The sequence below is a fragment of the Cervus elaphus genome, chromosome 14 (assembly GCF_910594005.1).
Source record: "Cervus elaphus chromosome 14, mCerEla1.1, whole genome shotgun sequence".
NCBI lineage: Eukaryota > Metazoa > Chordata > Mammalia > Artiodactyla > Cervidae > Cervus > Cervus elaphus.
Genome location: NC_057828.1, coordinates 33361765 through 33387096, shown reverse-complemented (window position 1 = coordinate 33387096; position 25332 = coordinate 33361765). Strand labels below are relative to the sequence as shown.

At 41.9% G+C, this 25332-nt stretch overlaps 1 protein-coding gene, 1 long non-coding RNA gene and 1 other non-coding gene across 4 annotated transcripts in view; 2 read left to right on the top strand and 1 right to left on the bottom strand.

The window, feature by feature from the left end:
* Positions 1–12362, top strand: part of LOC122707865 — a 62205-nt gene extending 49843 nt beyond the window's left edge. Inside the window, exons 3-5 of the long non-coding RNA XR_006344937.1 lie at positions 2121–2316; positions 2431–2526; positions 12216–12362. This is a non-coding gene — a long non-coding RNA (uncharacterized LOC122707865). The remainder of the gene's footprint in view (positions 1–2120; positions 2317–2430; positions 2527–12215) is intronic.
* The window catches only part of SMYD3 (SET and MYND domain containing 3), a 709727-nt gene that overhangs the window by 16728 nt on the left and 667667 nt on the right, over positions 1–25332 (bottom strand). For both annotated transcript variants that reach the window (XM_043923815.1, XM_043923816.1), the window contains one exon: positions 3189–3297. In XM_043923815.1, the coding sequence (XP_043779750.1) occupies positions 3189–3297 (109 nt within the window). The remainder of the gene's footprint in view (positions 1–3188; positions 3298–25332) is intronic.
* Positions 10478–10600, top strand: LOC122708393. Its single transcript, XR_006345173.1, has one exon. It is a non-coding gene; the product is annotated as a small nucleolar RNA SNORA26 (small nucleolar RNA).

Here is a 25332-nt window from a genome sequence, read left to right as displayed (position 1 = left end):
GGTTAAAGATGTCAGACCAGGTGAATGAAATAGGAAGTGATGAGTGCCTTCAGGAATCCTAGGATTCTTCCTGTTGATGCCACTTAGAGATCAGGAAAAGACAACAGGGCTGGTATTCAACAAAAGCCAGCATAAGGGAATATCACTTTTGAGTATCCCTTTGTTCTTATTGCTCAGTTGCTAAGTTGTGTCTGCAGTGAACTGCAGCATGGTCGGCTTCCCTGTCCATCACTGTCTTCCTGAGTTTGCCCAAACTTATGTCCACTGAGTCAGTGATGCCATCCAACCATCTCATCCTCTGTCACCCTCTTCTCCTCCTGCCCTCAATCTTTCCCAGCATCATGATCTTTTCCCATGAGTCTGCTCTTCCCATCAGGTGGCCAAAGGATTGGAGTTTCAGCTTCAGCATCAGTCCTTCCAGTGAATATTCAGGACTGATTTCCTTTAGGATTGACTGGTTTGGTCTTCTTGCTGTCCAAGGGACCCTCAAGAGTCTTCTCCAGCACCATGGTTTGAAAGCATCAATTCTTAGACGCTCAGGCTTCTTTACGGTCTAACTCTCACATCATACATAACTACTGGAAAAACTGTAGTTTGACTATACAGACAGATGTTTGTCAGCAAAGTGATATCTCTGCTTTTTAATATGCTGTCTAGGTTTGTCATAACTTTTCTTCCAAAGAGCAAGTGTCTTTTAATTTCGTGGCTGCAGTTACAATCTGTAGTGATTTTGGAGCCCAAGAAAATAAAGTCTGTCACTGTTTCCATTTTTTACCCATCTATTTGCCATGAAGTGATGGCACAGGATGCCATGATCTTAGTTTTTTGAATGTTGAGATTTAAACCAGCTTTTTCACTCTCCTCTTTCACCTTAATCAAGAAGCTCTTTAGTTCCTCTTCGATTTCTGCCATTAGGGTGGTGTTATCTGCATATCTGAGGTAATTGATATTTCTCCCTGCAATCTTGATCCAGCCCACCATTTCACATGATGTATTCTGCACAGAAGTTAAACCAACAGGGTGACAATATACAGCCTTGTCGTACTCCTTTCCTAATTTTGGAACAGTCCATTGTTCTGTGTCCAGTTCTAACTGTTGCTTCTTGTCCTGCATACAGGTTTCTCAGGAGGCAGGTAAGGTGGTCTGGTATTCCCATCTCTTTTAAGAATTTTCCACAGTTTGTAGTGATCCACACAGTCAAAGGCTTTGGTATAGTTAATGAGGCAGAAGTAGATGTTTTTTGGGAATTTCCTTGCTTTTTCTATGATCCAACGGATGTTGACAATTTGATCTGTGGTTCCTCTGCCTTTTCTAAATCCAACTTGAACATCTGGAAGTTCTCGGTTCAGGTACTGTTGAAGCCTAGCTTGGAGAATTTTGAGTGTTACCTTGATACTGTTTGAAATGAGTGCAATTGTGTGGTAGTTTGAACATTCTTTAGCATTGCCCTTCTTTGGGATTGGAATGAAAACTCACCTTTTCCAGTCCTGTGGCCACTGCTGAGTTTTCCAAATTTCCTGCCATATTGAGTGAAGCACTTTAACAGCATCATCTTTTAGGATTTGAAATAGCTCCACTGGAATTCTATCATCTCCACTACATTTGTTTGTAGTAGTGCTTCCTAAGGCCTGCTTGATGTCATACTTGAGGATGTCTGGCTCTAGGTGAGTGATCACACCATCACGGTTATCTGTCATTAAGATCTGTTTTGTACAGTTCTTCTGTGTATTCTTGCCACCTCTTCTTAATATCTTCTGCTTCTGTTAGGTCCTTGCTGTTTCGTTCCTTTATTGTGCCTACTATCTTTGCGTGAAATATTCCCTTGGTGTCTCTTAATTTTCTTGATGAGATCTCCTGTCTTTCCCTCTATTTCTTTGGATTGTTCACTTATGAAGGCTTTCTCCTTGCTATTCTCTGGAACTCTGCATTCAGTTGGGTATCTTTCCTTTTCTCCTTTGTCCTTCTCAGCTATTTGTAAGGCCAGCAGCAGGATAACACGATGGCATGGAAAGTATCCCTTAGGCATTTGTTATTTTTCTCATATAAATGTGGACAGCCAGCCCCTAGACACTCCCTGAGAGATCCCATTTCAGGCCCTGGGTCTCTCCACTCTTCTGCAGGCAAGGGCATCGTGGCCCAGAGGACCTCGGGAAGGTGCTGCCCAAACTCCACACGCCAGTTCTCCGTACAAGTCACCAGTCCAGTGCCTGGACCAGAGGAGCACATGAGCTCTGCTTTTGGAAGCTCTGCCAGGGTGGAGAGGTCAGGACAGCAGAGAGCCCTGGGCCTTGGTGGCAGCGGAGGCACCTTGAGAGGGTGAGCACAGGTGTCATCCTTTACATCACATCCCAACATGAACCCAGTTCTCCCACTTGGTTGCTTTGCACTTATTCCAAGGAATGTACTGACTCTCCCTTCTTCTTCCAACAGTGAATACTTCCTGAGTCCCGGGGACTTTGCTTGATGCTGAGCTGGTTTCAGAACAGCCACAGAGACCTTGCAGCCTCCTGAGGGGAGGGGCCCCAGGTATTTGTGCTGTGTGGTGAGCGCTCAGCTGACAGGGGGGCAGACTGCAGAGGTCAGGGAGAAGAGAGCATCCCAGCTGGGCTTTAAAGGGTCAGGAGAGTTACACCAGGCCCAGGGGGCTGGGGAGGGCATTTAAGGCCGAGGAGACAGCTTTGAAAGGCCCTACTTGTGAGCATGCCTGGGGGGTGCTGAGTGTCTCAGTGTACACTGTCTGTAATGTGTGTGTGTGTGGAGGTGGGAAGGGAGGCCGGAGGTGAGGAGGCTGTGAAGGTGGTCCCCAGACAGGCGGTCAAGGGTCTGCAGATATAGACTGTTCTGTGGGCCGAGGGCGGGGAGGCATGGAGACAGATGGGTACAGCGGTGTCTGAGGTCAGTTCAGACCAGTTAGTAAGAGTTCATTGTTACATTTTCTGAGTTTTGTGAACTGGTTGATTTGACATTAGTAGTTTAAAATCAGTGATGGTGGGCATGTTCATATGATAGAAACTGGCAAACTCTCCAATGAGTTTTTTTTTTTTTTTTTAACATTTATGGGCATGTGTTTGTGCACAGATTCGTGTGTGTATTAATGCATGTGTCTGCACACTGGTATAGAGTTGATAGAAATCACAAGGAAAGGGCCTACCAACAGGCAGAAAGAACTGTGATTTCGGCACACTCACCAGCCTCAGATTCTTCATCGCTTGGGGAAACATGCCTTGGTGTAACTGCAGTTTGCCAACTTTCATTATCTGCACACCTCTGACGGGATGGTTTCCTGGGTAAAAAATCCTGGGAGAAAACAAATGGCAAGCAGTGTGAGTAGCTCTCACCCATGCAATCAGCGTTTCATCAGGAGAACACAAAAGTGGGAGCGAACGCTGGCTGTGAATGTCAACGAGCCCCTAAGCAGAACCAGCTTTGCAGCCTGAGAACACGATGCTGAGGGAGGAAGCTCACTGCTGGTCTCCTGCTCCCCGGAATGCCTTCTGCACTAGGGGAAAGTGACAGGACTGGAATGCCTCTCTACTGAACACTAAGAGAAGCTCCTGCACCCAGGAAGCCTTGGACCAGAAGCTGGCCTCTCAGTATATAATTGTTAAGTAAATCAGTGATACGCCCACAACCCTCCTGTTAGCCACAAAGTCCTCTGAGTCTCAGCTGCAGAATCTCATTCGTTGCAGTCCACCCTTCTTACTGCCCCTGTGTATTCATTCTGTCATCACTGGACTCCAGAGCTTTGGATTCAGACACCCCATCTGTGTTGGCCACCATGTCCTGCATGCAAGAACTCCACACATACCTGACCTCTTTCACACACAGCGGAATAGAAGAGAGTGTTGCAGTGGACTGAAGAATGAAAACCCAGGACTGTGTTTCAGACCCAGTGTAATTTCACCTTGACTCAACAAGAACTTACTAATATTAGAGTCAACAAAATGTGAACAGTTCGGCCTCTTCTTCCTCCTACATCGTCTATCCTGAGAGTCTCCTGGGCTCCTGCTGTATAAGTGAGATCGATCCTAGGGCTGGAGGAGATAGTACACTGTATGTATATATATATATATATATGTGTGTGTGTGTGTGATCTTTTCCCTCGAGGCTCATAATCCCATTAGACACAAGACAGACATTCATACAACAGTTTAAAAATATCACAGGATAGAGCATGACTTAGTACACAGCAATGCTCAGTTCAGCTGTGTGGAATGAACTGAGAAAATGACACAGGAGTTACAAAGAGGAGAGTTAAGACAATTGGTGGGATCAGGGAAGGTTTCCTGGGAGGAGGGGAACAGGAGGACTTTAACGGGGCTCCCCGGGATCTGGGAAGGCTTGTCTTGGCTGGGGGGAAATGGAAATGCATCCTTGCTGTTGAGTGGCTTGACTGAAGGTGTACTCCAGATGCTGCCTGTCCAGAGACCACAGGTACTTGCCTACAGGCCTCCAAAAGGTAATCCCAAGTCATCACTTACACGGGGCTTGCCATGTGCCAAGCACTGGTCTGCTTTTCACTTATGAACATGCCATTTAGGCTCTACTGTGAGGTGGATTTATCAAGAGACACATAATGTTCTCCAATTAGTATACTATCTGTACACCATTCCCTAGCCCTGAACCTCAGCTCTTGCCCACATGAAATGTGATATAGAAACTGTTCATTCAGGCTCTTAAAGAAATGGAAAGCAGTACCCAAGAGAGGGAGGTATTTAAATTAATAGAATGTTGGCTGTGTTTCTTTTAAAGAACTAAAAAGGGAGGGGACGGAGGGAAACAAAGGTGACACCTGGGTCCTGGCTTTTCCTTCATCTACTGAGCCTGCCAAGAGATCAGTCACGTCACCTCTCCCGCTTACAAAACGAACATCATTATCTACTTGTGTGGAAAAGATTTTAAGATCCCCGGACAAAAGGCTTAAGTATAGGACGCCATTGCCCTGTACTTAATTGCCTTGGACACTTTCCTTGAAAAGCACACCTGGATTTGGAACTTTATTTTATTGCTATGAATGTACCATAATTAAATTTAAAGGCCAAAAAGTAATTTCATACTAATAATCATTCTATTAAGTGGATGTCTGTCATGTCAGTTAGCAAAAGCAAAGAAAATCTTGGGTTCTATGGTGGCAGAGAAAGTGGTGCATATAATTACTCCATGACAGGTACCTGCTCTAGTTGCTTAAAGATATTAAAAAAACGAAGTGGAATTTAATCAGGAGAGGATAAGGAAGTGTCTGGGAGGACTTCCACATAAATATTTACGGAGCAGCCTCGCAGCTCTGGCAGGGGTGCTGTGCATGTGCCGGGGTTGTTTCTGGAGGCCTCCCAGCTGACATATGGAATAAGCATCATGATTACTTGCCGGAATAGCACCCCAAGGAAAACTGGTGAAGCTCACTCCTGCTGGGAGAAGGTCTCTACCCAGGGCACGGCTTTCATCAGCTTTCTGCATGTGACAGTGATGAGGAGGGAGGAGGCCTGCAAGAGGTCTTCATTCACAGGACCGTCAGGAATCAAGGCCAGCCAGGCTGAGGGCCTGAACCAGAGAAGGAATGAAGGATGCCCAAGGACTAAAACAGGGGTTTGAATGGGAAGGTGAGACTCTAGAGGCAGAGAGACCTGAGGCAGGATGGTGGTAATGAGAACAGAAGAGAAGGAGCTGATGTGAAAGATGCTCTGCAGCTGATCAGATAGGACCTGGAGACCTGCTGAGGTCTGGCAGTCAGAGTTGACTCCAAGATTCAGAAATCGAAATGCTGCCACAAAAACACAAGCAGACTATAATAACAAAATTTTCATTCAACCAGGATTCTGCTTGTTTGGTGTTAGGAATTTTCTTTTCGTGGGTATAGTGCTAGCAATCATGTGGTCCAGGATGCTGGGCCCAGAAAGGAAAAAATGCCCTTGGTGTTCCTGTGGTGAAGAAGTATATAGGAAGGAAGGTGTTTAAACAGCAAGAGAAAAGCAGCAGCACATGCTAGTTTAACTAAGACCCATGAGCACCAAGATGTTGCTGCCATATTCTCCCAGAAGGCTTCGGGTCAGGGAACTGGAATGTCTCAAATTAAAAGGGGCTAGAGAAAAACACACCCGTTGGCAGGACCTATGTTGTTGGTCTTGCTGAAGTTTTCCCACATGATGCAATTACCAGTCACATTTCTTCACTACAGGTAGCAGTCCTAACATTTGTATGGCAGCAAAAATCACTTATTGTTAGGACTCTTTTTTTTTTTTAAGAACTGATATAAAATGCATTACTGAATTTAAAACAAGAGCTTAACTATATAAAGCTTTAACTATATAAACTGTATTTTAGCACAACCAAGTAGCTATAATGTATTAGTATGAATTTTAGCTGATAAATGTGAAATCTAATTCTAATAATTAGAAAAATCAGCATTTTGCAACTCTTGAAGAAATAACTAATCCATGAAAAATGTATCACTAGATGAAACCAGTAGATCAAAGAATGATGGAAAATTTTACAATGTGTAAGGTTGTTACCATCTGAACCCAGTCATCAATCTTAGCATCACTAACATGGGACAGCCAGACATGACCTGCTGTCTGAGCTGACACAGTAAGATTTTGTACCAGCTATAAAGGATCCTTGACAAAAAAAAGAAATGAAATTTAATCAAGCCCATAAAATTCCATTTCACAGGAAAAATAATTGGTAGAGGAACAAATAAAAGCAACCAGCTAAATTCAAAATATGGGAAGTTTTACAGAACTTTCGTCACCCAGGATCTTTAGCAGGTCCATGGCATGAAAAGAAAAAGATGGCAGAGGAGAAGACTCTAGATTAAAAGAGACTTAAGAGATACAACAGTCAAAGGTAATTTGTAGATCTTTTTCATTTTAACTCAAAAGTTATGACCAACCTGGGTAGCATATTTAAAAGCAGAGACATTACTTTGCCAACAAAGGTCCGGTCTAGTCAAGGCTGTGATTTTTCCAGTGGTCATGTATGGATGTGAGAGTTGGACTGTGAAGAAAAAGTTGAGCACCAAAGAATTGATGCTTTTGAACTGTGGTGTTGGAGAAGACTCTTGAGAGTCCCTTGGACTGCATGGAGATCCAACCAGTCCATCCTAAAGGAGATCAGTCCTGGGTGTTCATTGGAAGGACTGATGCTGAAGCTGAAACTCCAATACTTTGGCCACCTCCTGCGAAGAATTGACTCACTGGAAAAGACCCTAATGCTGGCAAGGACTGGGGGCATGAGGAGAAGGGGATGACAGAGGATGTGATGGCTGGATGGCGTCACCGGCTCAATGGACATGGGTTTGGGTAGACTCCGGGAATTGGTGATGGACAGGGAGGCCTGGCGTGCTGCGATTCATGGGGTTGCAAGAGTCGGACAGGACTAAGTGACTGAAGTGAAGTGAAGTGAAGTGGCTCAGTCATGTCCAACTCTTTGTGACCCCATGGGGCTGGAGCCCACCAGGCTCCTCAGTCCATGCGATTTTCCAGGCATGAATATTGGAGTGGATTGCCATTTCCTTCTCCAGACTGAAGTGAACTATAAAAAGACCTTTCTGAGTCAATCTAGGAAATGTGAACATGAAATGGCATTGTAAGAAAATATCCACATTTTTCAGAGATACGAACTGAAATACGCATGGATAAAGTGATGTAATGACTGTGATTTGATTTACATCTCTTCAGCATAATTTCTCCTTCCCGCAATGATGGATTAGTTTTTTTCAGACCAAACTCCATGCTAACAAGAAACATTAGACAAAATATTTATAAAACTGTTTGAAGGTGTCAAAGAATGACTGAGGGACTGGAGTCTAAATGAATCAAACTGCAGAAAGAATAGACTCTCAAGTAGGTGGTCCTTTGTTGCTACTTTTCCCTTTGTTGATTTCAAAGGAGAGGCAGCTAGGCTAAAGAACTGAGCAGAAGTTTTGGCAGTCTCAAAGGGGACACAGAATTTGGAGCTCAGGGCTCAGCAAAGAAGAGAAGGAGTGCTTAATAAACATCCTTGACTTTCATTTGTGACCCAGCGCCCCCTCAAAGGGCTACAATCCAGGAATAGTGGTAGAGTAGCTTTACTTGTAATATGATGCATTTTTGTTGTTGTTTAAAAAAAAAGATCCCAACATTGGGAAACAAAACCAAAGAAAGAAAAGAATGTGTAGCAAAGAGAAGCCTAGTGGGGCTGGGAGAGGTTGGGAAGACACTGGTTGAGTAGCCAGAAGCTGCCTCCTTAAGGAAAGGCTTATGATGTACATAGAGTTAAATGTCCAATTTTGAACCTAAAAGTGAGTTTTAGCTTGCTTTTTGAAAAAATGTACAGAGAAGACATTGCCCATACTTGTAACTTTCAACTAGGTGTGTTTAATTCATTTAATTTAACCCTGGACTTGTGCACAAATTTCCTCATCCCCTTGCCAGACCGGCTTATGTGCTGCCTGGTCCACTGGCAGCGTGGCTAACAGTGGGAGATGCCATGGGCCAGCCAGCATGACTGAATTATACGGTGACTATAATTTAGTCATTAAATCCTTGGGAGAAAATGGCAATGAGATTTTCATTAGAAAAGTTCCACTTGTCCTATATAAGGTCTATTTATTCACTTACATGGGCAACAAAAGACACCACTGCAGTTCTAGATGTATACTCTAAATCCCCTTAGTATCTGGATACACAGATCTCATAGATCAGTTCCCAAGAAGAAGCCCTTGAGTAGAAATCTTGTTTTCATAAGTTAGATTTTAATTTACTTGAGCCCGTTAGTTCAGATTTATGAAAATTGTTCTGATGCTGTTTTACTGGTAATATGGCAAATTTAGTAAACTATATTGATTATCTCACTGAAAACAATGTAAGGTGGTAGATAAAATATTTTTTAAAGTAATGATGTGCTGGCAAGATAGTAAAGAACCATCAGGCCAAAATCTAAATGAAGAGAGAAGTAGAGAATGGTGAGACTACTGCTACACTGGTGTGCTGAAACCTCTGGCTTCATCTGCTTTTGGGAGCTTGTGGGTCAAAAGGGCAAGCTCAGTGTCCACCCAGCTAATAGGGAAGCCTCCCCTTTTGCCAGTCATTGGAGACAGATTACATTCAAAAGAGATGCAGTAAGGCTGACAGTGGAAGCCTGTAGAATGATATAGTGATTCCTAGACTAGTATTCTGTATCTTTAAAAATATCTTTCTCAAGAATCAAGATGGATAGGTGAAAGGTATACTTCTGGAGGTGATGAAAATGTTCTAGAATTGACTGTAGGAATGGTGGCATATCTTTGAACATAATTTTAAAAAAACGGAATCATACCGTTAAATGGGTTGGGTAAGTTGTATGATGAGTGAATTGATTACAACTTAACAGAACTTTAACAAAAAGAATGAGACATTAGCACCCCCACAAATGAAATAGGTATAAATCTATAACAGAATATATAGAAGAAAAACTGGAAAACTCTGACGAACAAAATCAGAGTAAGTGGAAAGATATTCCATGTTCACTGATAGGGAGAGTCAGTATTGTCAAAATGTCAGTTCTTTCCATTTTGATCTATAGATTGAGTGCAATCCCAGAATTCTAGCAAGTTATTTTGTGGATGTCAGCAAACCCATTCTAAAGTTTATACGGAGAGGCAAAAGATTCAGAATAGCTAGCATATTATTGAAACAGAACAAAGTTGGAGGACTGACACTACCCAAATTCAAGACTTACTGTAAAAGCTACAGTAATCAAGACAGTGTGGTATTGTATTTGTGAAAGAAAAGACAAAATACCGGGTTGGTCAGTGAACTTTTTGACCAACCCAATAGATCAATGGAACAGAATAGGGAGCTCAGAAAGACCCACATAAACACAGTCAACTGATCTTTGACCAAAAAGCTAAGTCTATACAATGGAGCAAAGACAGTATTCTTTTTTACCCCCCTCAAGAAATGATTGTAGAACAACTGGCGGTCCATATGCAAAAAAAAAAAAAAAAAAGGCACAGATCTTAACACCCATCACTCAAAAACCAGTCTTGGTTTGGTGGTGCCTTTTAGTTACAACATCAAAGCCACAATGAAAGTGAAAGTGAAGTCGCTCAGTTGTGTCTGACTCTTTTCGACCCCATGTACTGTAGCCTACCAGGTTCCTCCATTCATGGGATTTTCCAGGCAAGAGTACTGGAGTGGGTTGCCATTCCCTTCTCCAGGGGATCTTCCCGACCCAGGGATCAAACCCAGGTATCCCGCATTGTAGGCAGACGCTTTTAACGTCTGAGCCACCAGGGAAGTCAAAGAAATAATTGATAAGTTGGACTTCATTAAAATAAAACAACTTCTGCTATGTAAAAGACAATGTCAAGAGAATGGTAAGATAAACCACAGACTGGAAGAAAATATTTGCAAAAGACACTTCTCATAAGGGCTTGTTATCCTAAATATACTAAGTACTCTCAAAACCCAATAATAAGCAAAAACCCCATTTAAAAAATGGGTCATCACCCTTTCCATTGCCCTTTTAAGGCTGACGCAGTGCCTTAAGAGGCTAACACAAGAGGGTAAAGAAAGTCTCCATAAAACCCAGAGAAGAGATTTTTAGAACTCCTCTCTGGATCCTGTCTGGAGTCACACACAACTGAATCGGAAGATTTTAAGTCTTAGCACTTACTAGTATGTGTATAGTTAATACTGAAGTCATTAAATTTAAACTTGACCTTCGATTTGAAAATAAAAAGAAAAACAAAAAACAAAAAAAAATGGGTCAAAAACCTGGACAGACATCTTACCAGAGAGGATACACAGATGGCAATTAATGATTATGAAAATATGAAAATGTTCCGTATTATATGTCATCAAGGAAATGCAAACTAAAATAATGCCATATCAGTATACATCTGTTAGAACAGCCAAAACCCAGAGCATTGACAACACTAGGGGCTGGTGAGGAGGTAGAACAGCAGCTTTCATTCATCACTAGTGGGAATGCAAAATGGTGCAGCACTTTGGAAGAGATTGACAGTTTCTTACAAAACTACACATGGCTAATCAGACTAAACCACAGTATCCAGGAATTGTGCTCCTTGGTATTTACCCAAAGGAGTTGAAACCGAAAACCTACACATGTATATTTATAGCAGCTTTGTTCACAATTGCCCAAAGTTGGAAGCAACAGAAGTGTCCTTCAGTAGGTGAATGGATAAATAAACTGTTATTGATTCATCCAGACAATGGAATATTATCCAGTGCTAGAAAGAAATGACCTATCAAGCTATGAAAAGATATGGAGGAGCAAACCTTAAGTGTATAAACTGAGACACCAACAACCTGAAAGGGCTACATTCCAACTGTATGACATTCTGGAAAAGGCAAAACTATGGAGACAATAAAAAGATCAGTGGTTCCCAGGAGTTCAGAGGTGAAGGAGGGATGAATAGGTAGAGCACAGAGGTTTTTTCAGGGCAGTGAAATACTCTATATACCACCATAATGATGGGAAAATGTCATATACATTTTACATATACATATATATACATTTGTCCAAACACATAAAATGTACAATACCAAGAGTTAACCCCAATGTAAACTATGGACTTTGGGTGGCTGTGATGTGTCATTATAGGTTTTTCAGTTGTCACAAGTGTCCCACTCTGATGAGGAATGTTGATAATGGGGGATGCATGTGTGGGATAGGGAGTATATGGAAAATCTCACTATATTCCACTCAATTTTGCTGCGAACCTAAAACTTAAAAAAAAAACAAACCTAAGGTGTAATTTTTAAAAAAAGGAATGAGGTTGAAATGAAGACATTTTGGACAAAGAAAAACTGAATTCGTCTCCTCAGATCTTAACTAGAGGAATTTCTAAATCTATATACTTCCGGTAGAAGGGAAGTGAGTGAAGATGGGAAGTCAGAGGTTCAAGGACTGAAGAATAAGAAGAATGCTTATATGGGCAAGTGTACAAATACTGACAAAACAATTTTAGGAGGTTAAAAATACAGTAAAAATAAAAAATATAATAAGTACATCATATACGTCAGTAGGAAAGAAAGCAGGATTCAAGTACTCTAAAATCCTTCTATGTCCAGAAAGAACTTGGATATATATATTTCTTTAAATAGTTCATCCATAATTTATATACCCTTTGATATATTTAATATATCAAATATATTTAATGATATGTATTTAATTTAATAAATACTTAATAGTCTTAAATAACTGAATTAATGTTCTGTTTTAATTTCTAGGTACAAAACCATTGTGTAAAGAACAATCAGATTAATTGTAATTGGCATCTGGTCGATCGCCTGGAGAATCCCATGGACAGAAGAGCCTGGCAGGCTGTACAGTTCACGGGGTCACAAGAGTCGGACATGACTTAGCAACTAAACCACCACCACTGCCCATCACTTCATGCAAATAGATGGGGAAGTGATGGAAACAGTGGCAGATTTTATTTTCTTGGGCTCCAAAATCACTGAGGACTGTGACTGCAGCTGTGAAATTAAAAGACACTTGCTTCTTGGAAAAAAGGCTAGGACAAACCTAGACAGCATACTAAAAAGCAGAGACATCACGTTGTTGACAAAGGTGCATATAGTCAAAGCTATGGTTTTTTCAGTAGTCAGGTACATATGTGGGACTTGGACCATAAAGAAGGCTGAGTGCTGAAGAACTGATGCTTTCGAATTGGGGTGCTGGAGAAGACACTTGAGAGTCTTTTGGATGGCAAGGAGACCAAACTAGTCAGTCCTAAAGGGAATCATGCAAGGACTGAATATTCATTGCAAGGAATGATGCTGAAGCTCCAGTGCTTTGGCCACTCATTGGAAAAGACCCTGGTGCTGGGAAAGATTGGAGGCAAAAGGAGAAGGGGGTGGCAGAGGATGAGATGGTTGGATGGCATCACTGACTCAATAGACACAAGTTTGAGCAAACTCCAGGAGATAGTGAAGGACAAGGAAGCCTGGCATGCTGCAGACCATGGGGTCACAAAGAGTCGGACACAGCTACTAAACAACAATAACAATGAATTTAATGATCTCAAAATATTGAGTACTAAATGAAGAAGGGAACATTGTGGTTTTTAAAATGTACATACATAACTTTCCTTTGTTTTGAAGGAAAAAATTAGATTTATAAAAATGAACAACTATTAAAAAGTTGCAAAAAAAAAAGTTGCACAATCTAGTTTTAAATAGAAGATGAAATACAGCTTGCCATCAGTAAGGTTAACCCAGTTGTGTGTCTGTATCTGTAATACAGTGTGTTGACATCCAACAACAGAGTGTTGTTAATGTATATTCCAGAAGTGAAATCAGCTCATACAGACGTCAGGCACTCTTTAAGAGCGCCCCGAGCTCTTGAAGAAGTCTTAGGCTCCCAGAGCACAGGTTTTGGGAGGAGATGGAATGTGTGCCGAGAAGCAGAGATGTTCTCTTTTTCAGTGATTTCCAAGAGAAAATATAGCCTGTTGGAGCAGAGCAGATGGCATTGCTAAGACGTAGAATCTATGAGTCAATAGCAGGGGTCAGCAAACTATAGCCCGAAGGCCATACCCCACCTGCACCATGTTTTTGTAAATTGTTTAATTGGCATACATCCACACTTATTCATTTATATATTGTCTACAGCTACTTTCAGGCTAACTCAATAGAATTGAGTAGGTGACTGGACTGTATGACTTGCAAAGCCTAAATATTTACTGCCCGGCCCTTTACAGAAAGTTTGCAGACAGCTGGTTGATATAGTAAAGGAGTTTCTAGAAGTAAGAGGCTGGAGAGAGGCTCTCATGCAAAAAAACACTACAACAGATGACTATGAATATGTATTAGATATATGACTATAGAGTTGTCTCTGTCACTAATAAGAATAATGATAATGATAGCAAATACAGTTAAGAGTCCTTGCTACATATCAGGCACTGTTTAAGCACTTTTATTCTAAAATAACCTTATGCAAGTAAACTTGGTAAAGATGATGGGATCCGAGAGTGTCCTCTGCAAGAAAAAAAGTATGAAGCTGGACAAAATTGCCAAAAGCCATCACTTCAGGGCATGATAAATTGACCAAAAGCAAAGAACAGATTTAAAAGTGTTTATTCTCAAAACAACAACAACAACAAAATTACTAGAACTTAGAGTAAGAAAAGCAGAAGTCTATAACCTGCTTGCCTGGATGAGCCACAGAATGACTGAGACAAACTCTCCGTGTCACCTGGGTACCTGAGAAACTGGACATCCACAAGAAAATCTGGAAATAACTTGGGAGGTTGAGAACTGGCTACAACTTTGAATGCAACCTTCCCACACATGGCAGAAGGTGGAAGGAAGCCTTATAGGTTCAATTTGTTCAAGCAACACTTCTGCCCGCGTCACTGGCTGGTCACGAAGCTGTGCAGCCAATAAATGGAAAAGCTGAGTTCAGAGCCCAGCAACTGCTTCCTGAGTCTGTTTTCTTTTCAGTCTGCATCTCTGCCTCACTAAATCTCCCCAATATATATAGTTTTGCCTTAGATTAGCTCCGTGCACTTTGTTAACCTCTCAAGGTACACCTAAAATATCTCCAGTTAATTTCAATTAGTCCCTAGTACACAGATCTGATACCCCTGAGTACAAGCGTGCCAGCAGCCTGACATTACCTCTTGCCACCAGGCGCCTACAGGTGAAACCAAATTCATCATGTAACTGGAAAAAAAAACAAACTGTTGAAAAAATGTGAAACCAGTGAATCTGCCAACATGGTTCACACAGAGAACTGGGAATCCAGCATCCAAAGAAATAGCAGGATACTGTTGCTACCAGCTGTGTTTCCATTTAAGGTGCCATTTGTGGAAAATATTTATCATAGTCTTCCGTTTTCTCTGTGCAAAATGAAGGAAAACTGAGAAATGCCAAATTACATTGTTTTAAAAAATCCTGCCATAGAGCATTTCCGCTCTTACAAGCTATTCTCTGAAGACATTATTGATGTTCTACCAGGTTGATGGAGTAATATAATGTGCTAGCAGGAAGAAAGGCTGGCAAAGAGAACTATGTTCATTAGAGCAATATCTTTACAATGACTTATTCCATTTTCGTTATTTTTCAAGATCACACATATCACAGGGCAGAACAGTTGGCTTGCTATGCCCTGGATATTTCAGTATTTTTACAGTTGAAAGTAGATTTTTTTTTTTAACACTTCTGCAAATTACATCTATTCTTGCTAGAAAGGGCTCTTTACACTGCTGAGGAAAATAACTCTCTGAACACCTATGTGGCTTCTGTTTACAGGCAGTTTCCCAGGCTTCATTAGTGGTAAAGAACCTGCCTGCCAATGCAGGAGACTGAGTCGCGGGTTTAGTCCCTGGGTTGGGAAGATCCCCTGGAGGAGGGCATGGCAACCCACTCCAGTATTCTTGCCTGGAGAATCCCATGGACAGAGGAATCTGGGGTCGCAAAGAGTCAGAGATGACTGAAGTGATTTAGCACACATGCACCATAGTTTTAGACTTAATAAGTTCCTGTGGGGCAGTCTTTTCCTTAAGCAATTCCTCAAGCCCATCAAGCTGGGGCTGGACCAGCTCTAGAACTGACATCAAAGTTTTGAAGTAAGTGCCATTTGTCTTCACTCAGTTCATATCTCCTCCTTTTTAAAACTCTTCCCTTCAGCTTGGAGGACTCACCAGTGGTCTTGTCAGAGGTGCCTCACATAAGCTGCCTTCCCCACTTCCCAAGAAAGAAACCTCTTCACCCAGTCAAAACTCCCAATCTTCCTTTAGAATAGTCTGATTTCATCAAGGTGTTAAAAAGTGCAATCCTATTAAATTATCTTTGTTAATGATTGATAATTTCAGAGAGATGTTTGCATTCTGAAGAAGAAATTTTCATTAACCCAAAGAATTTCTACTGGATAAAATTCAAAACAATATAACCAGGTGATGCATTTCTGTTAGTGAGAAGGAAAAGTATTTGGGGACACAAGTACCTCTAAGGAATTTTTTTAAAAAACTCTAGTGAGTTGAGGTTCATAAGTGTGGTAGTTGACCACTAAGCGTGGTACAGCCAAGGCGAGCGGTATGCTGGTTGCACCCTCAGCTTTGCTACTGAAATGTCCATTAGCTTGCTTAGTTCTGTGAGGTCATGTAAGATGCCAGGAAGGGCCTCAAACCACCTGACCAGACTCCACACAGTGACTGGAAAGAGAGGACCCTTTAGGCTTTTATTCTACTTTCTAAACTGTTGGGATTTGAAAGACATTACCATGAGATCTGTCATCTGCCTTCCTCTCCTCCCAATCTTCCATGGCATTTGGCTGGCCAGATGATATTCTTGTCATGTGCTTTGCTTACAGTTGTTAGGATGAATAATAGACTGCTCAGAGTTAGAAGGAATCAGAGATCATTTACTTCAGCCCTTTCAGTTTAAAGACACTGTAAAACCCAGGAAAGTTGCTCAGAGTCCACTAACTTGCGCTAAGCCACGTAGCATTAGGGTGACACGACCCTAACGGCAGAAAGCAAAGAGGAGCTAAAGAGCTCCTTCTTGATGATGCAGTTGAAAAAGGAAGGTGAAAAACCTGGCTTAAAACTCAACATTCAAAAAATTAAGATGGCATCCTGTGCCATCACTTCATGGCAAATAGATGGGGAAAAAATGGAAACAGTGACAGACTTTATTTTCTTGGGCTCCAAAATCACAGGACAGTGACTGCAGCCATGAAATTAAAAGATGTTTGCTCCTTGGAAGGAAAACTGTGACAAACCTAGACAGCATATTAAAAAACAGAGACATCACTTTGCTGACAGAGGTCCATATAGTCAAAGCTATGGTTCTTCCAGTAGTCATGTATGGATATGAAGAGTTGGACTATAAAGAAGGCTGTGCACTGAAGAACTGATGCTTTCAAACTGTCATACTGGAGAAAACTCTTGAGAATCCCTTGGACAGCAAGGAGATCAAACCAGTCAATCCTAAAAGGAAATCAACCCTGAATATTCACTGGAAGGACTTCTACTGACGCTGAAGCTCCAGTACTTTGGCCATCTGATGTGAAGAGTGGATTCATTGGAAAAGACCCTGATTCTGGGAAAGATTGAGGGAAGTAGGAGAAGGGAGTGACAGAGGATAAAATGGTTGGATGGCATCATTGACTCAATGGACATGAGTGTAAGGAAACTCCAGGAGATAGTGAAAGGGAGTCAGAAAGAATCAGACTGACTGAGCAACTGAACAAAAACAACAACGTGGCATGATAATCTGCCATTGGTTAGGGACCTTTTAGGGAAGCCTGGCATGCTGCAGTCCATGGGGTTGCAAAGAGTTGAACATGACTGAACAACTGAACTAAACTAAACTAAATATTTCTCAATATTTTCTTAAGCAGTACCCAAATGTCACTATCACCATTCAGCTATAAATGGAAAGTTATTGCACAGAGTGGGTGAGGGCATTCCAAACCAAACACAGAGTAAGAATGGCACCAGAACCCAATGAAATTTAGCATAGACCTGGGATTATTAGTAGTTTGCAACTTTGCAATCTATGGGCAAGGAAGGATTCCAATACAAAAATAAATTTTAGGCCAATGAAAGAACTCAACAAAGCCAACATTTGACCACTGAATTCAATGAACAGAGAACATGTGACTAGGGTAATACAAACAGGGAATGACCCCAGATCTTTTATTGAGAGCCCAAATCCTTTAATGGCTAAAAAATAGTATTTACATTTGAGTAGAACTGTGTGGCCTGTGTTTTGGAAATTTCCTTCAAAAACTTTAAAAATGGTGCCAGACAGGTAAGGTCTAAAGTAAAAAGACTGTCATAAGCTTCCCATTGTACTATTTCCACCATTTTCCAATTTTATTCAACACTAATAGCTGATTTCTCTTAGCCTCTCTCAAAATGTTGCTGGCACAAGGACTATATCAATTGGCTAATGGATTTCCCTGCTCAGGCATTTGAACTTTCTAGTTGAAAAGCAAACACTCCTCGCATATTCTTGATCAAAGAAAAATCCCCACCATTGATATGACAAACACTCTGGGAGAAAGAAACCAGGAGAACCCATTTATCTGATTGGTCATTTGTTAATTCATTTACTTACTCATTCATTCACTATTTACTGAGCACCCATTATATGCCAGGCATTATGGAGATATGTCTTCCCTGGTGGCTCAGATGGTAAAGCGTTTGCCTGCAATGTGGGAGACCCAGCTTCGATCCCTGGGTCAGGAAGATCCTCTGGAGAAGGAAATGGCAACCCACTCCAGTAACCTTGCCTGGAAGCTCCCATGGACGGAGGAGCTTGGTATGCTACAGTCCATCGAGTCGCAAAGAGTTGGACATGACTGAGCGACTTCACTTTCCTTTTTCCTTTTCATGGAGATAAAGAGGAAATAAGGCAGATAATGGTTCTTCTCTTCATGATGCTTACATCACTGGGGATGGGCCAGACATGGTGAAGTACCGACAAGTCTGTTGAGTACCAGGTAAGCTTCTGTAGGGGTCTGTAGCAGGGGCTTCCCTGGTGGCTTAGTGATCAAGAAGCTGCCTGCCAATGTAGAAGATGTGGGTTCGATCCCTGGGTCTCGAAGATCCCCTGAAGAAGGAAATGGCAACCCACTCCAGTATTCTTGGCTGGAGAATTCCATGGACAGAGGAGCCTGCTGGGCTACCGTCCATGGGGTTGCAAAAGAGGTGGACACAACTGAGCAACATAACAACAACAAATAGCAGGAGACCTACTCTAAACTGGAAGGTCAGGAAAAACCTTCTGAGAACACGAAACAGTTGGGGTCTGATCGATGACTCAAAATTAGACTGATGAATATTCTGGGCAGAAGGAACAGTAAGTACAAAGGTCATTGGGCACAAGACAACACCTGTATTCAAAAAGCTGATGAAAAGTCAGTGCTCTGAGTATGGAATGCAGGTGACACAGATCATATTGATTTGCAGCCAGAAAGAGAGAGCACACTACGGTACCTGCTGTATCAGCTTAGTCAACCCCAGTGGCTCATGAGGCCACATGAGCCTGCGCTCACCCACCCACTCGTGTGCCAGGTCCAAGCCAGGGAGCGTGTCTATAGTCAGTACAGCGAAGCTCTCACAAGGCAGGACCTGAGGCTCCGGAGCAATGGTACCTTTCACACCCAGCTACAAACCAGGCCAGCCAGCACCCAATAAATGTGAAGGCTTTAAAAAGAGAGGGAGGCCCTGGCACAATTAAAGAGAGTGGCAGCCAAGTTTCTGAAGCAGGAATTGCCACAGACAAGCCATGATGGGTGGTGAGTGCGCTTACAACGTGATTCTCTGGCCCCACTGCTTGAATCATTTCCATTGAAACAGCGAACTTTTAAGAAAAACATTTGAGCATCTTTATGGATCAACCAAAAATTGAAACTCAGCAACAGGGCCGAACTTTAACCTAAGACTCTATGACTCTCTGTTCTGTTTAACCAGCAGACCTCATTAGTTTCCACTATGGAATAAAGAACTTTTTGCCTAAATCAGTGTGTGTGTGTACTGCATTCCTACTAAGTTGCTTCAGTCATGTCTGACTCTTTGCGACCCTATGGACTGTAGCCCGCCAGGCTTCTCTGACCATGGGATTCTCCAGGCAAGAATACTGGAGTAGATTGCCACGCCCTCCTCCAGGGGATCTTCTCGAGCCAGGGATCGAACCCGTGGCTCTTACGGCTCCTATATAAGGAGCCATAGGTGGGTTCTTTACCACTGGCCCCACCTAGAAAGCCCCAATTCACTGTACATTCCTGAGTAAATCTTATTTTTCAGTTGAAAAAGCACTGCATCTACCTCAAAAGCCCAGAAAGTAGAAAGACGAGTGATACAGATGAATCCATTCTGTAATTACAGACATATATTTGGTGTTTGTCATTAAGAAAAGATGCACAGGAGACAGGAAGAAAGGAGGCAGCTTCAGTGAGCTACTCAGCTCAGCTCTCTTTAGAGAGCTGTGCCATTACAAAGGGATGTCCTTATCAGACAAGCAATTCCTCCCCAGCATCTGAGAATTCAGTCATTTCCTCAAACTGGCTTTTTTTCTTTTTTTTTTTTTTTGGCTCATTCCCAAGGGACCTCTTTATGAAACTGTTTTGGGCATTTTGCAGGGAATGAAATCAACTGGGAAAAAGACAACTTATTATTTCACCTAGGCGAAGAGGTCTGGTAAGCACAGTAAGAGCCTTTCCAGATCCCTCTTGGGCACCAAAGTACTTCTTGCAACACTAGTTAATGCAGGGGATCAGTTTATCCCACTAACTCCGTGGCTCTGCAAGACGGCATATGGAAACGGCAGGAGTCCCAGCACAGGGCACTGACACGTGTCTCTGTCGCTAACCAAGGCTTATGCACTCACAGTCTGTGTTTTTCTTGAGTAGGGATATGGAGCAGGGCTCAGCCAGATGGATTATCATTTTCTATAGTTAATGAGTTTATCTGTCTCTTAGGAAGGAAATGGAGAGAGAGAAGGGTGAGGGGAGGGAGGGAAACAATGTGTGCATACTCATATGAGCATCGGTGGACATTTGTCCTATAGAAATTCAATTCATTAAACAGAAATTCTCGTCTTTTTAGCCTCTAGCCAGGTTGCGTCTGATACCCAGAAGGTCACATGTGTTTGGAAGCCACTGAAGAAGTGACACTGAGCAGCTTCTGCAAGTCAGGCAGGCTCCCCGCCTCCCCCCACGCTCCCCTCTTGCTTTTCTCCCCAGAATCACTGCCTGACTCCCTTTTCTCTGAGCTGCTCCCTCCTCCCATCAGTAGCTCTTTTCTCATTTTTTCTGATTAGCTTTCATTGTCAGGCCCAATGACACAGAATCACCTGATTAGATTTATGAAAACATTCTAATCTGAAACAAGTCTGTGTGTCTGTGTTAGTGGCACATGTAAATTTCTTCCCCAAAAGGCTGCTCTGAGGAATTCTGTTCATGTCACTGTTCTTGTTTTTTTCTCAAATATGGATCAAAGACTGCTGTGTGCCTAGGGGCTTCACATCTCTCCCTCCCCTCCACCCCCACCTTCCTCACCCCCCACCCCAACCCTGCAGCTTCCTTCAGTCCTGGAATATTTACTGAGTACCGAGAATTGTCAAGCACTCTTCTAGGCGTTGGGTCCTTACTTCAGTTAATCCTTACAGTAATGTGAATTTAATATTATTCCCATTCTATATGAGAAAACTGTATCTCATAGAAGTTAAATAATTATCCCAAATCACATAACTAGTATAGTGCAAAACTGGTCTGTCTCTACCAGTTAATCTTTTTACAGTGCTACAAGCTACTAGGCCTCTTCATGGATCACAGCCTTGTTGTGGTGAAGGAGCTTTGACGCCGTGAACCATGCCGTGCAGGGCCACCCAAGATGGACGAGTCATAGTGGAGAGTTCTGACAAAATGTAGTCCACTGGAGGAGGGAATAGCCAACTACTATAGTATTCTTGCCATGAGAACCCCATGAACAGTCCAAAAAGGCAAAAAGATAAGATCCGAAAGATGAGTACCCCAGGTCAGAAGGTGTCCAACATGCTACTGGGGAAGATCAAAGGGCAATTTCTAACAGCTCTAGAAAGAATGAAGCCACTGGGCCAAATCAGAAACGATGCCCAGTTGTGGATGTGTCTGGTGGTGAAACTAATGTCCAGTGCTGTAGAGAACAATATTGCATAGGAATCTGCGGTGTTAGGCCCATGAATCAAGATAAATTGGATGTGGTCAAGCAGGAGATGGTGAGCATGAACATCAATATCTTAGGACTCAGTGAACTCAAATGGATGGAACGGGTGAATTTAATTCAGATGACCATTATATCTACTACTATGGGCAAGAATCCCTTAGAAGAAATGTGAGTAGCCCTCAGAGTCGACGAAAGACTCCGAAATGCAGTACTTGGTTGCAATCTCAAAAAACGACAGAATGGATTCCGTTTGTTTCCAAGGCAAAACAGTCAACATCACAGTAATCCAAGCCTGTGCCCCAACCACTCATGCCAGAGAAGCTGAAGTTGGCCAGGTCTATGAAGACCTGCAAGATCTTCTAGAACTAACACCAAAAAAAGATGTCCTTTTCATCATAGGGGATTGGAATACAAAAGTAGGAAAGCAAGAGCTACCTGGAATAACAGGCAAGTTTGGACTTGGAGTACAAAATGAAGCAAGGCAAAGGCCAATGGAATTTTGTCAGGAGGATACACTAGTCATAACAAAACATCCTTTTCCAACAACACAAGAGACAGTTGTATACATGGACATCACCAAATGGTCAATACCGAAATCAGATTGCTTATATTCTTTGCACTCAAAGATGGAGAAGCTTTATACAGTCAGTAAAAACAAGACCTGGAGTTGATTTGTGATTCATATCATCAGCTCCTTACTGCAAAATTTAGGCTTAAATTGAAGAAAGTAGGGAAAACCAATAGGCCATTCAGGTATGACTTGAATCAAATCAACTGGAGGTGATTATGATTATACAGTGGAGGTGATGAATAGATTCAAGGGATTAGATACGATAGAGTGTGCCTGAAGAAATATGGACAGAGGTTTGTAACACTGTACAAGAGGCACTGAGCAAGACCATCCCAAAGGGAAAAAAAAGCAATAAGGCAAAATGGTTGAGGCTTTACAAATAGCTGGGAAAGAAGAGAAGTGAAAAGCAAGGGAGAAAGGGAAATATACACCCAACTGCATGCAGAATTTCAGGGAATATCAAGGAGAGATAAGAAAGTTTTCTTAAGTGAACAGTGCAAAGAAATAAAGGAAAAAGTAGCATGAGAAAGATGAGATCTTGTCAAGAAAATTACAGAGATACCAGGGGAACATCTTATTTCATGAAGAATGGGCACAAAAAAGGACAGAAACAGCATGGACCTAACAGAGGCACAAGAGATTAAGAAGCAGTGGCAAGAATACACAGAAGAACTGTCCAAAAAAGATCTTAATGACTGGGATAACCATGATGGTGTGGCTGCTCATGTAGAGCCAGACATCCTGGAGTGTGAAGTCAAGTGGGCCTTAGGAAGTGTTACTGCCAACAAAGTTGGTGGAAGTGATGGAATTCAAGTTATTTAAAATCCAAAAAAATGATGCTGTTAAAGTGCTGCACTCAATATAGTAGCAAATTTGGAAAACTCAGCAGTGGCCACAGGACTGGAAAAGGTCAGTTTTAATTTCAATCCCAAAGAAGGGCAATGCCAAAGAATGTTCAGACTACCAGACAATTGCCCTTATTTCCCATGCTAGAAAGATTATGTTCAAAATCCTTCAAGCTATCTTCAGCAGTACATGTACCAAGAAATTCTAGATGTATAGTCTGGATTTAGAAAAGGCAGATTGTCAACATTTGTTGGATTATATAGAAAGCAAGGGAACTCCAGAAAAGCATCTACTTCTGCTTCATTGACTGTACTAAAGCCTTTGACTGTGTGGATCACAACAAACTGGAAAATTCTTAAAGATATGGGAATACCAGACCACCTTACCTGTTTCTGAGAAACCTGCATGCAGGTCAAGAAGCAAGAGTTAGAACCAGACATCGAACAACTGACTGGTTCAAAACTGGGAAAGGAGTGTGTCAAGGCTGTATATTGTCACCCTGCTCATTTTACTTATACACAGAGTACAGCATGTGAAATGCTGGGTTGGATGAGTCACAGGTTGGAATCAAGGTTTCCAGAAGAAATATCAACAGCCTTAGACATACAGATGATACCACTCTAATGGCAGGAAGTGAAGAGGAAATAAAGAACCTTTTGATGAAGGTGAAAGAGGAGAGCGAAAAAGCTGGCTTAAAACTCAACATTCAGAAAACAAATATCATGGGATCCAGTCCTATCACTTCATGGCAAATAGAAGCAGAAAAGGTAGAAGCAGTGACAGATTCTCTTTTCTTGGCCTCTAAAATCACTTGCAGGTGTTGTATGCAGCCATGAAACTAGAAGACACTTGCTTCTTAGAAGGAAAGCTATGACAAACCTAGACAGTGTATTAAAAAACAAAGACATTACTTTACTGACAAAGGTTTGTATAGTCAAAGCTGTGGTTTTTTCCAGTATTCATGTACAAATGTGAGAGTAGGCCCATAAAGAAGGCTGAGCACCTAAGAATTGATGCTTTCAAATTGTGGTACTGGAGAAGACTCTTAAGAGTCCCTTGGACTGCAAGGAGACCAAACCAGTCAATCCTAAAAGAAATCAACCCTGAATATTCATTGGAAAGACTGATGCTGAAGCTGAACTTTTGATACTTTGGTCACCTGATGTGAAGAGCCAACTCATTGGAAAACCCTGATGCTGGGAAAGATTGAAGGCAGGAGGAGAAGGGCATGACAGAGGATGAAATGGTTGAATGGCATCATTCACTCAATGGACATGAGTTTGAGCAAACTCTGAGAGATAGTGAAGGACAGGGAGGCCTAGCGTGCTGTAGTCCATGGGGTTTCAAAAAGTTGGACACAACTGAGTGACTGAATAACAAAAACAAACACGCAAGGGAACTCCCTTCGGGTTATCAGCTGATTTCTCAACAGAAACTCTACGAGCCAGAACAGAAGGGCATGATGTACTTAAAGTGATGAAAGGGAAGAAACTACAACCAAGAATACTCTACCCAGCAAGACTCTCATTCAGATCTGATGGAGAAATCAAAAGCTTTCTAGACAAACAAAAGTTAAGAGAATTTAGCACCACCAGACTAGCTTTACAACAAATGCTAAAGGAACTTCTCTAGGCAGGAAACAGAAGGAAGAGACTTACAGAAAATAAACCCAAAGCAATTAGGGAAATGGTAACAGGATCATACATATCAATAATTACCTTAAATGTAAATGGATCAAATCCTGCAACCAAAAGACACAGACCAGGCAGATGAACACATGTGCATGTATGCACCCTCACTTGCCACATCACTCTGCTTGAGACCCTAAACTGTAATGTAATTATTTTATATTGTTAGGTTAATCATGTTCCCATTATGGCTTGCAGTCATAATTATCTTTTATTTTTTTGTCTGGTTGTTGATTGTGAAAATTGATCAATATCTTTTACTATTGTGATTATTCAATACCATTATATCATGATTAGTAAAGAGAAAAATAATAGAATTCTATATCACCAAACCTTCCATTTAATAGAAAAACTTGTCAGTCAGTTCAGTCACTCAGTCGTGTCCGACTTTGCGACCCCATGAACCACAGCACGCCAGGCCTCCCTGTCCATCACCAACTCCCAGAGTCCACCCAAACCCATGTCCATTGAGTTGGTGATGCCATCCAACCATCTCAGCCTCTGTCGTCCCCTTCTCCTCCCACCCTCAATCTTTCCCAGCATCAGGGTCTTTTCAAATGAGTCAGCTCTTCGCATCAGGT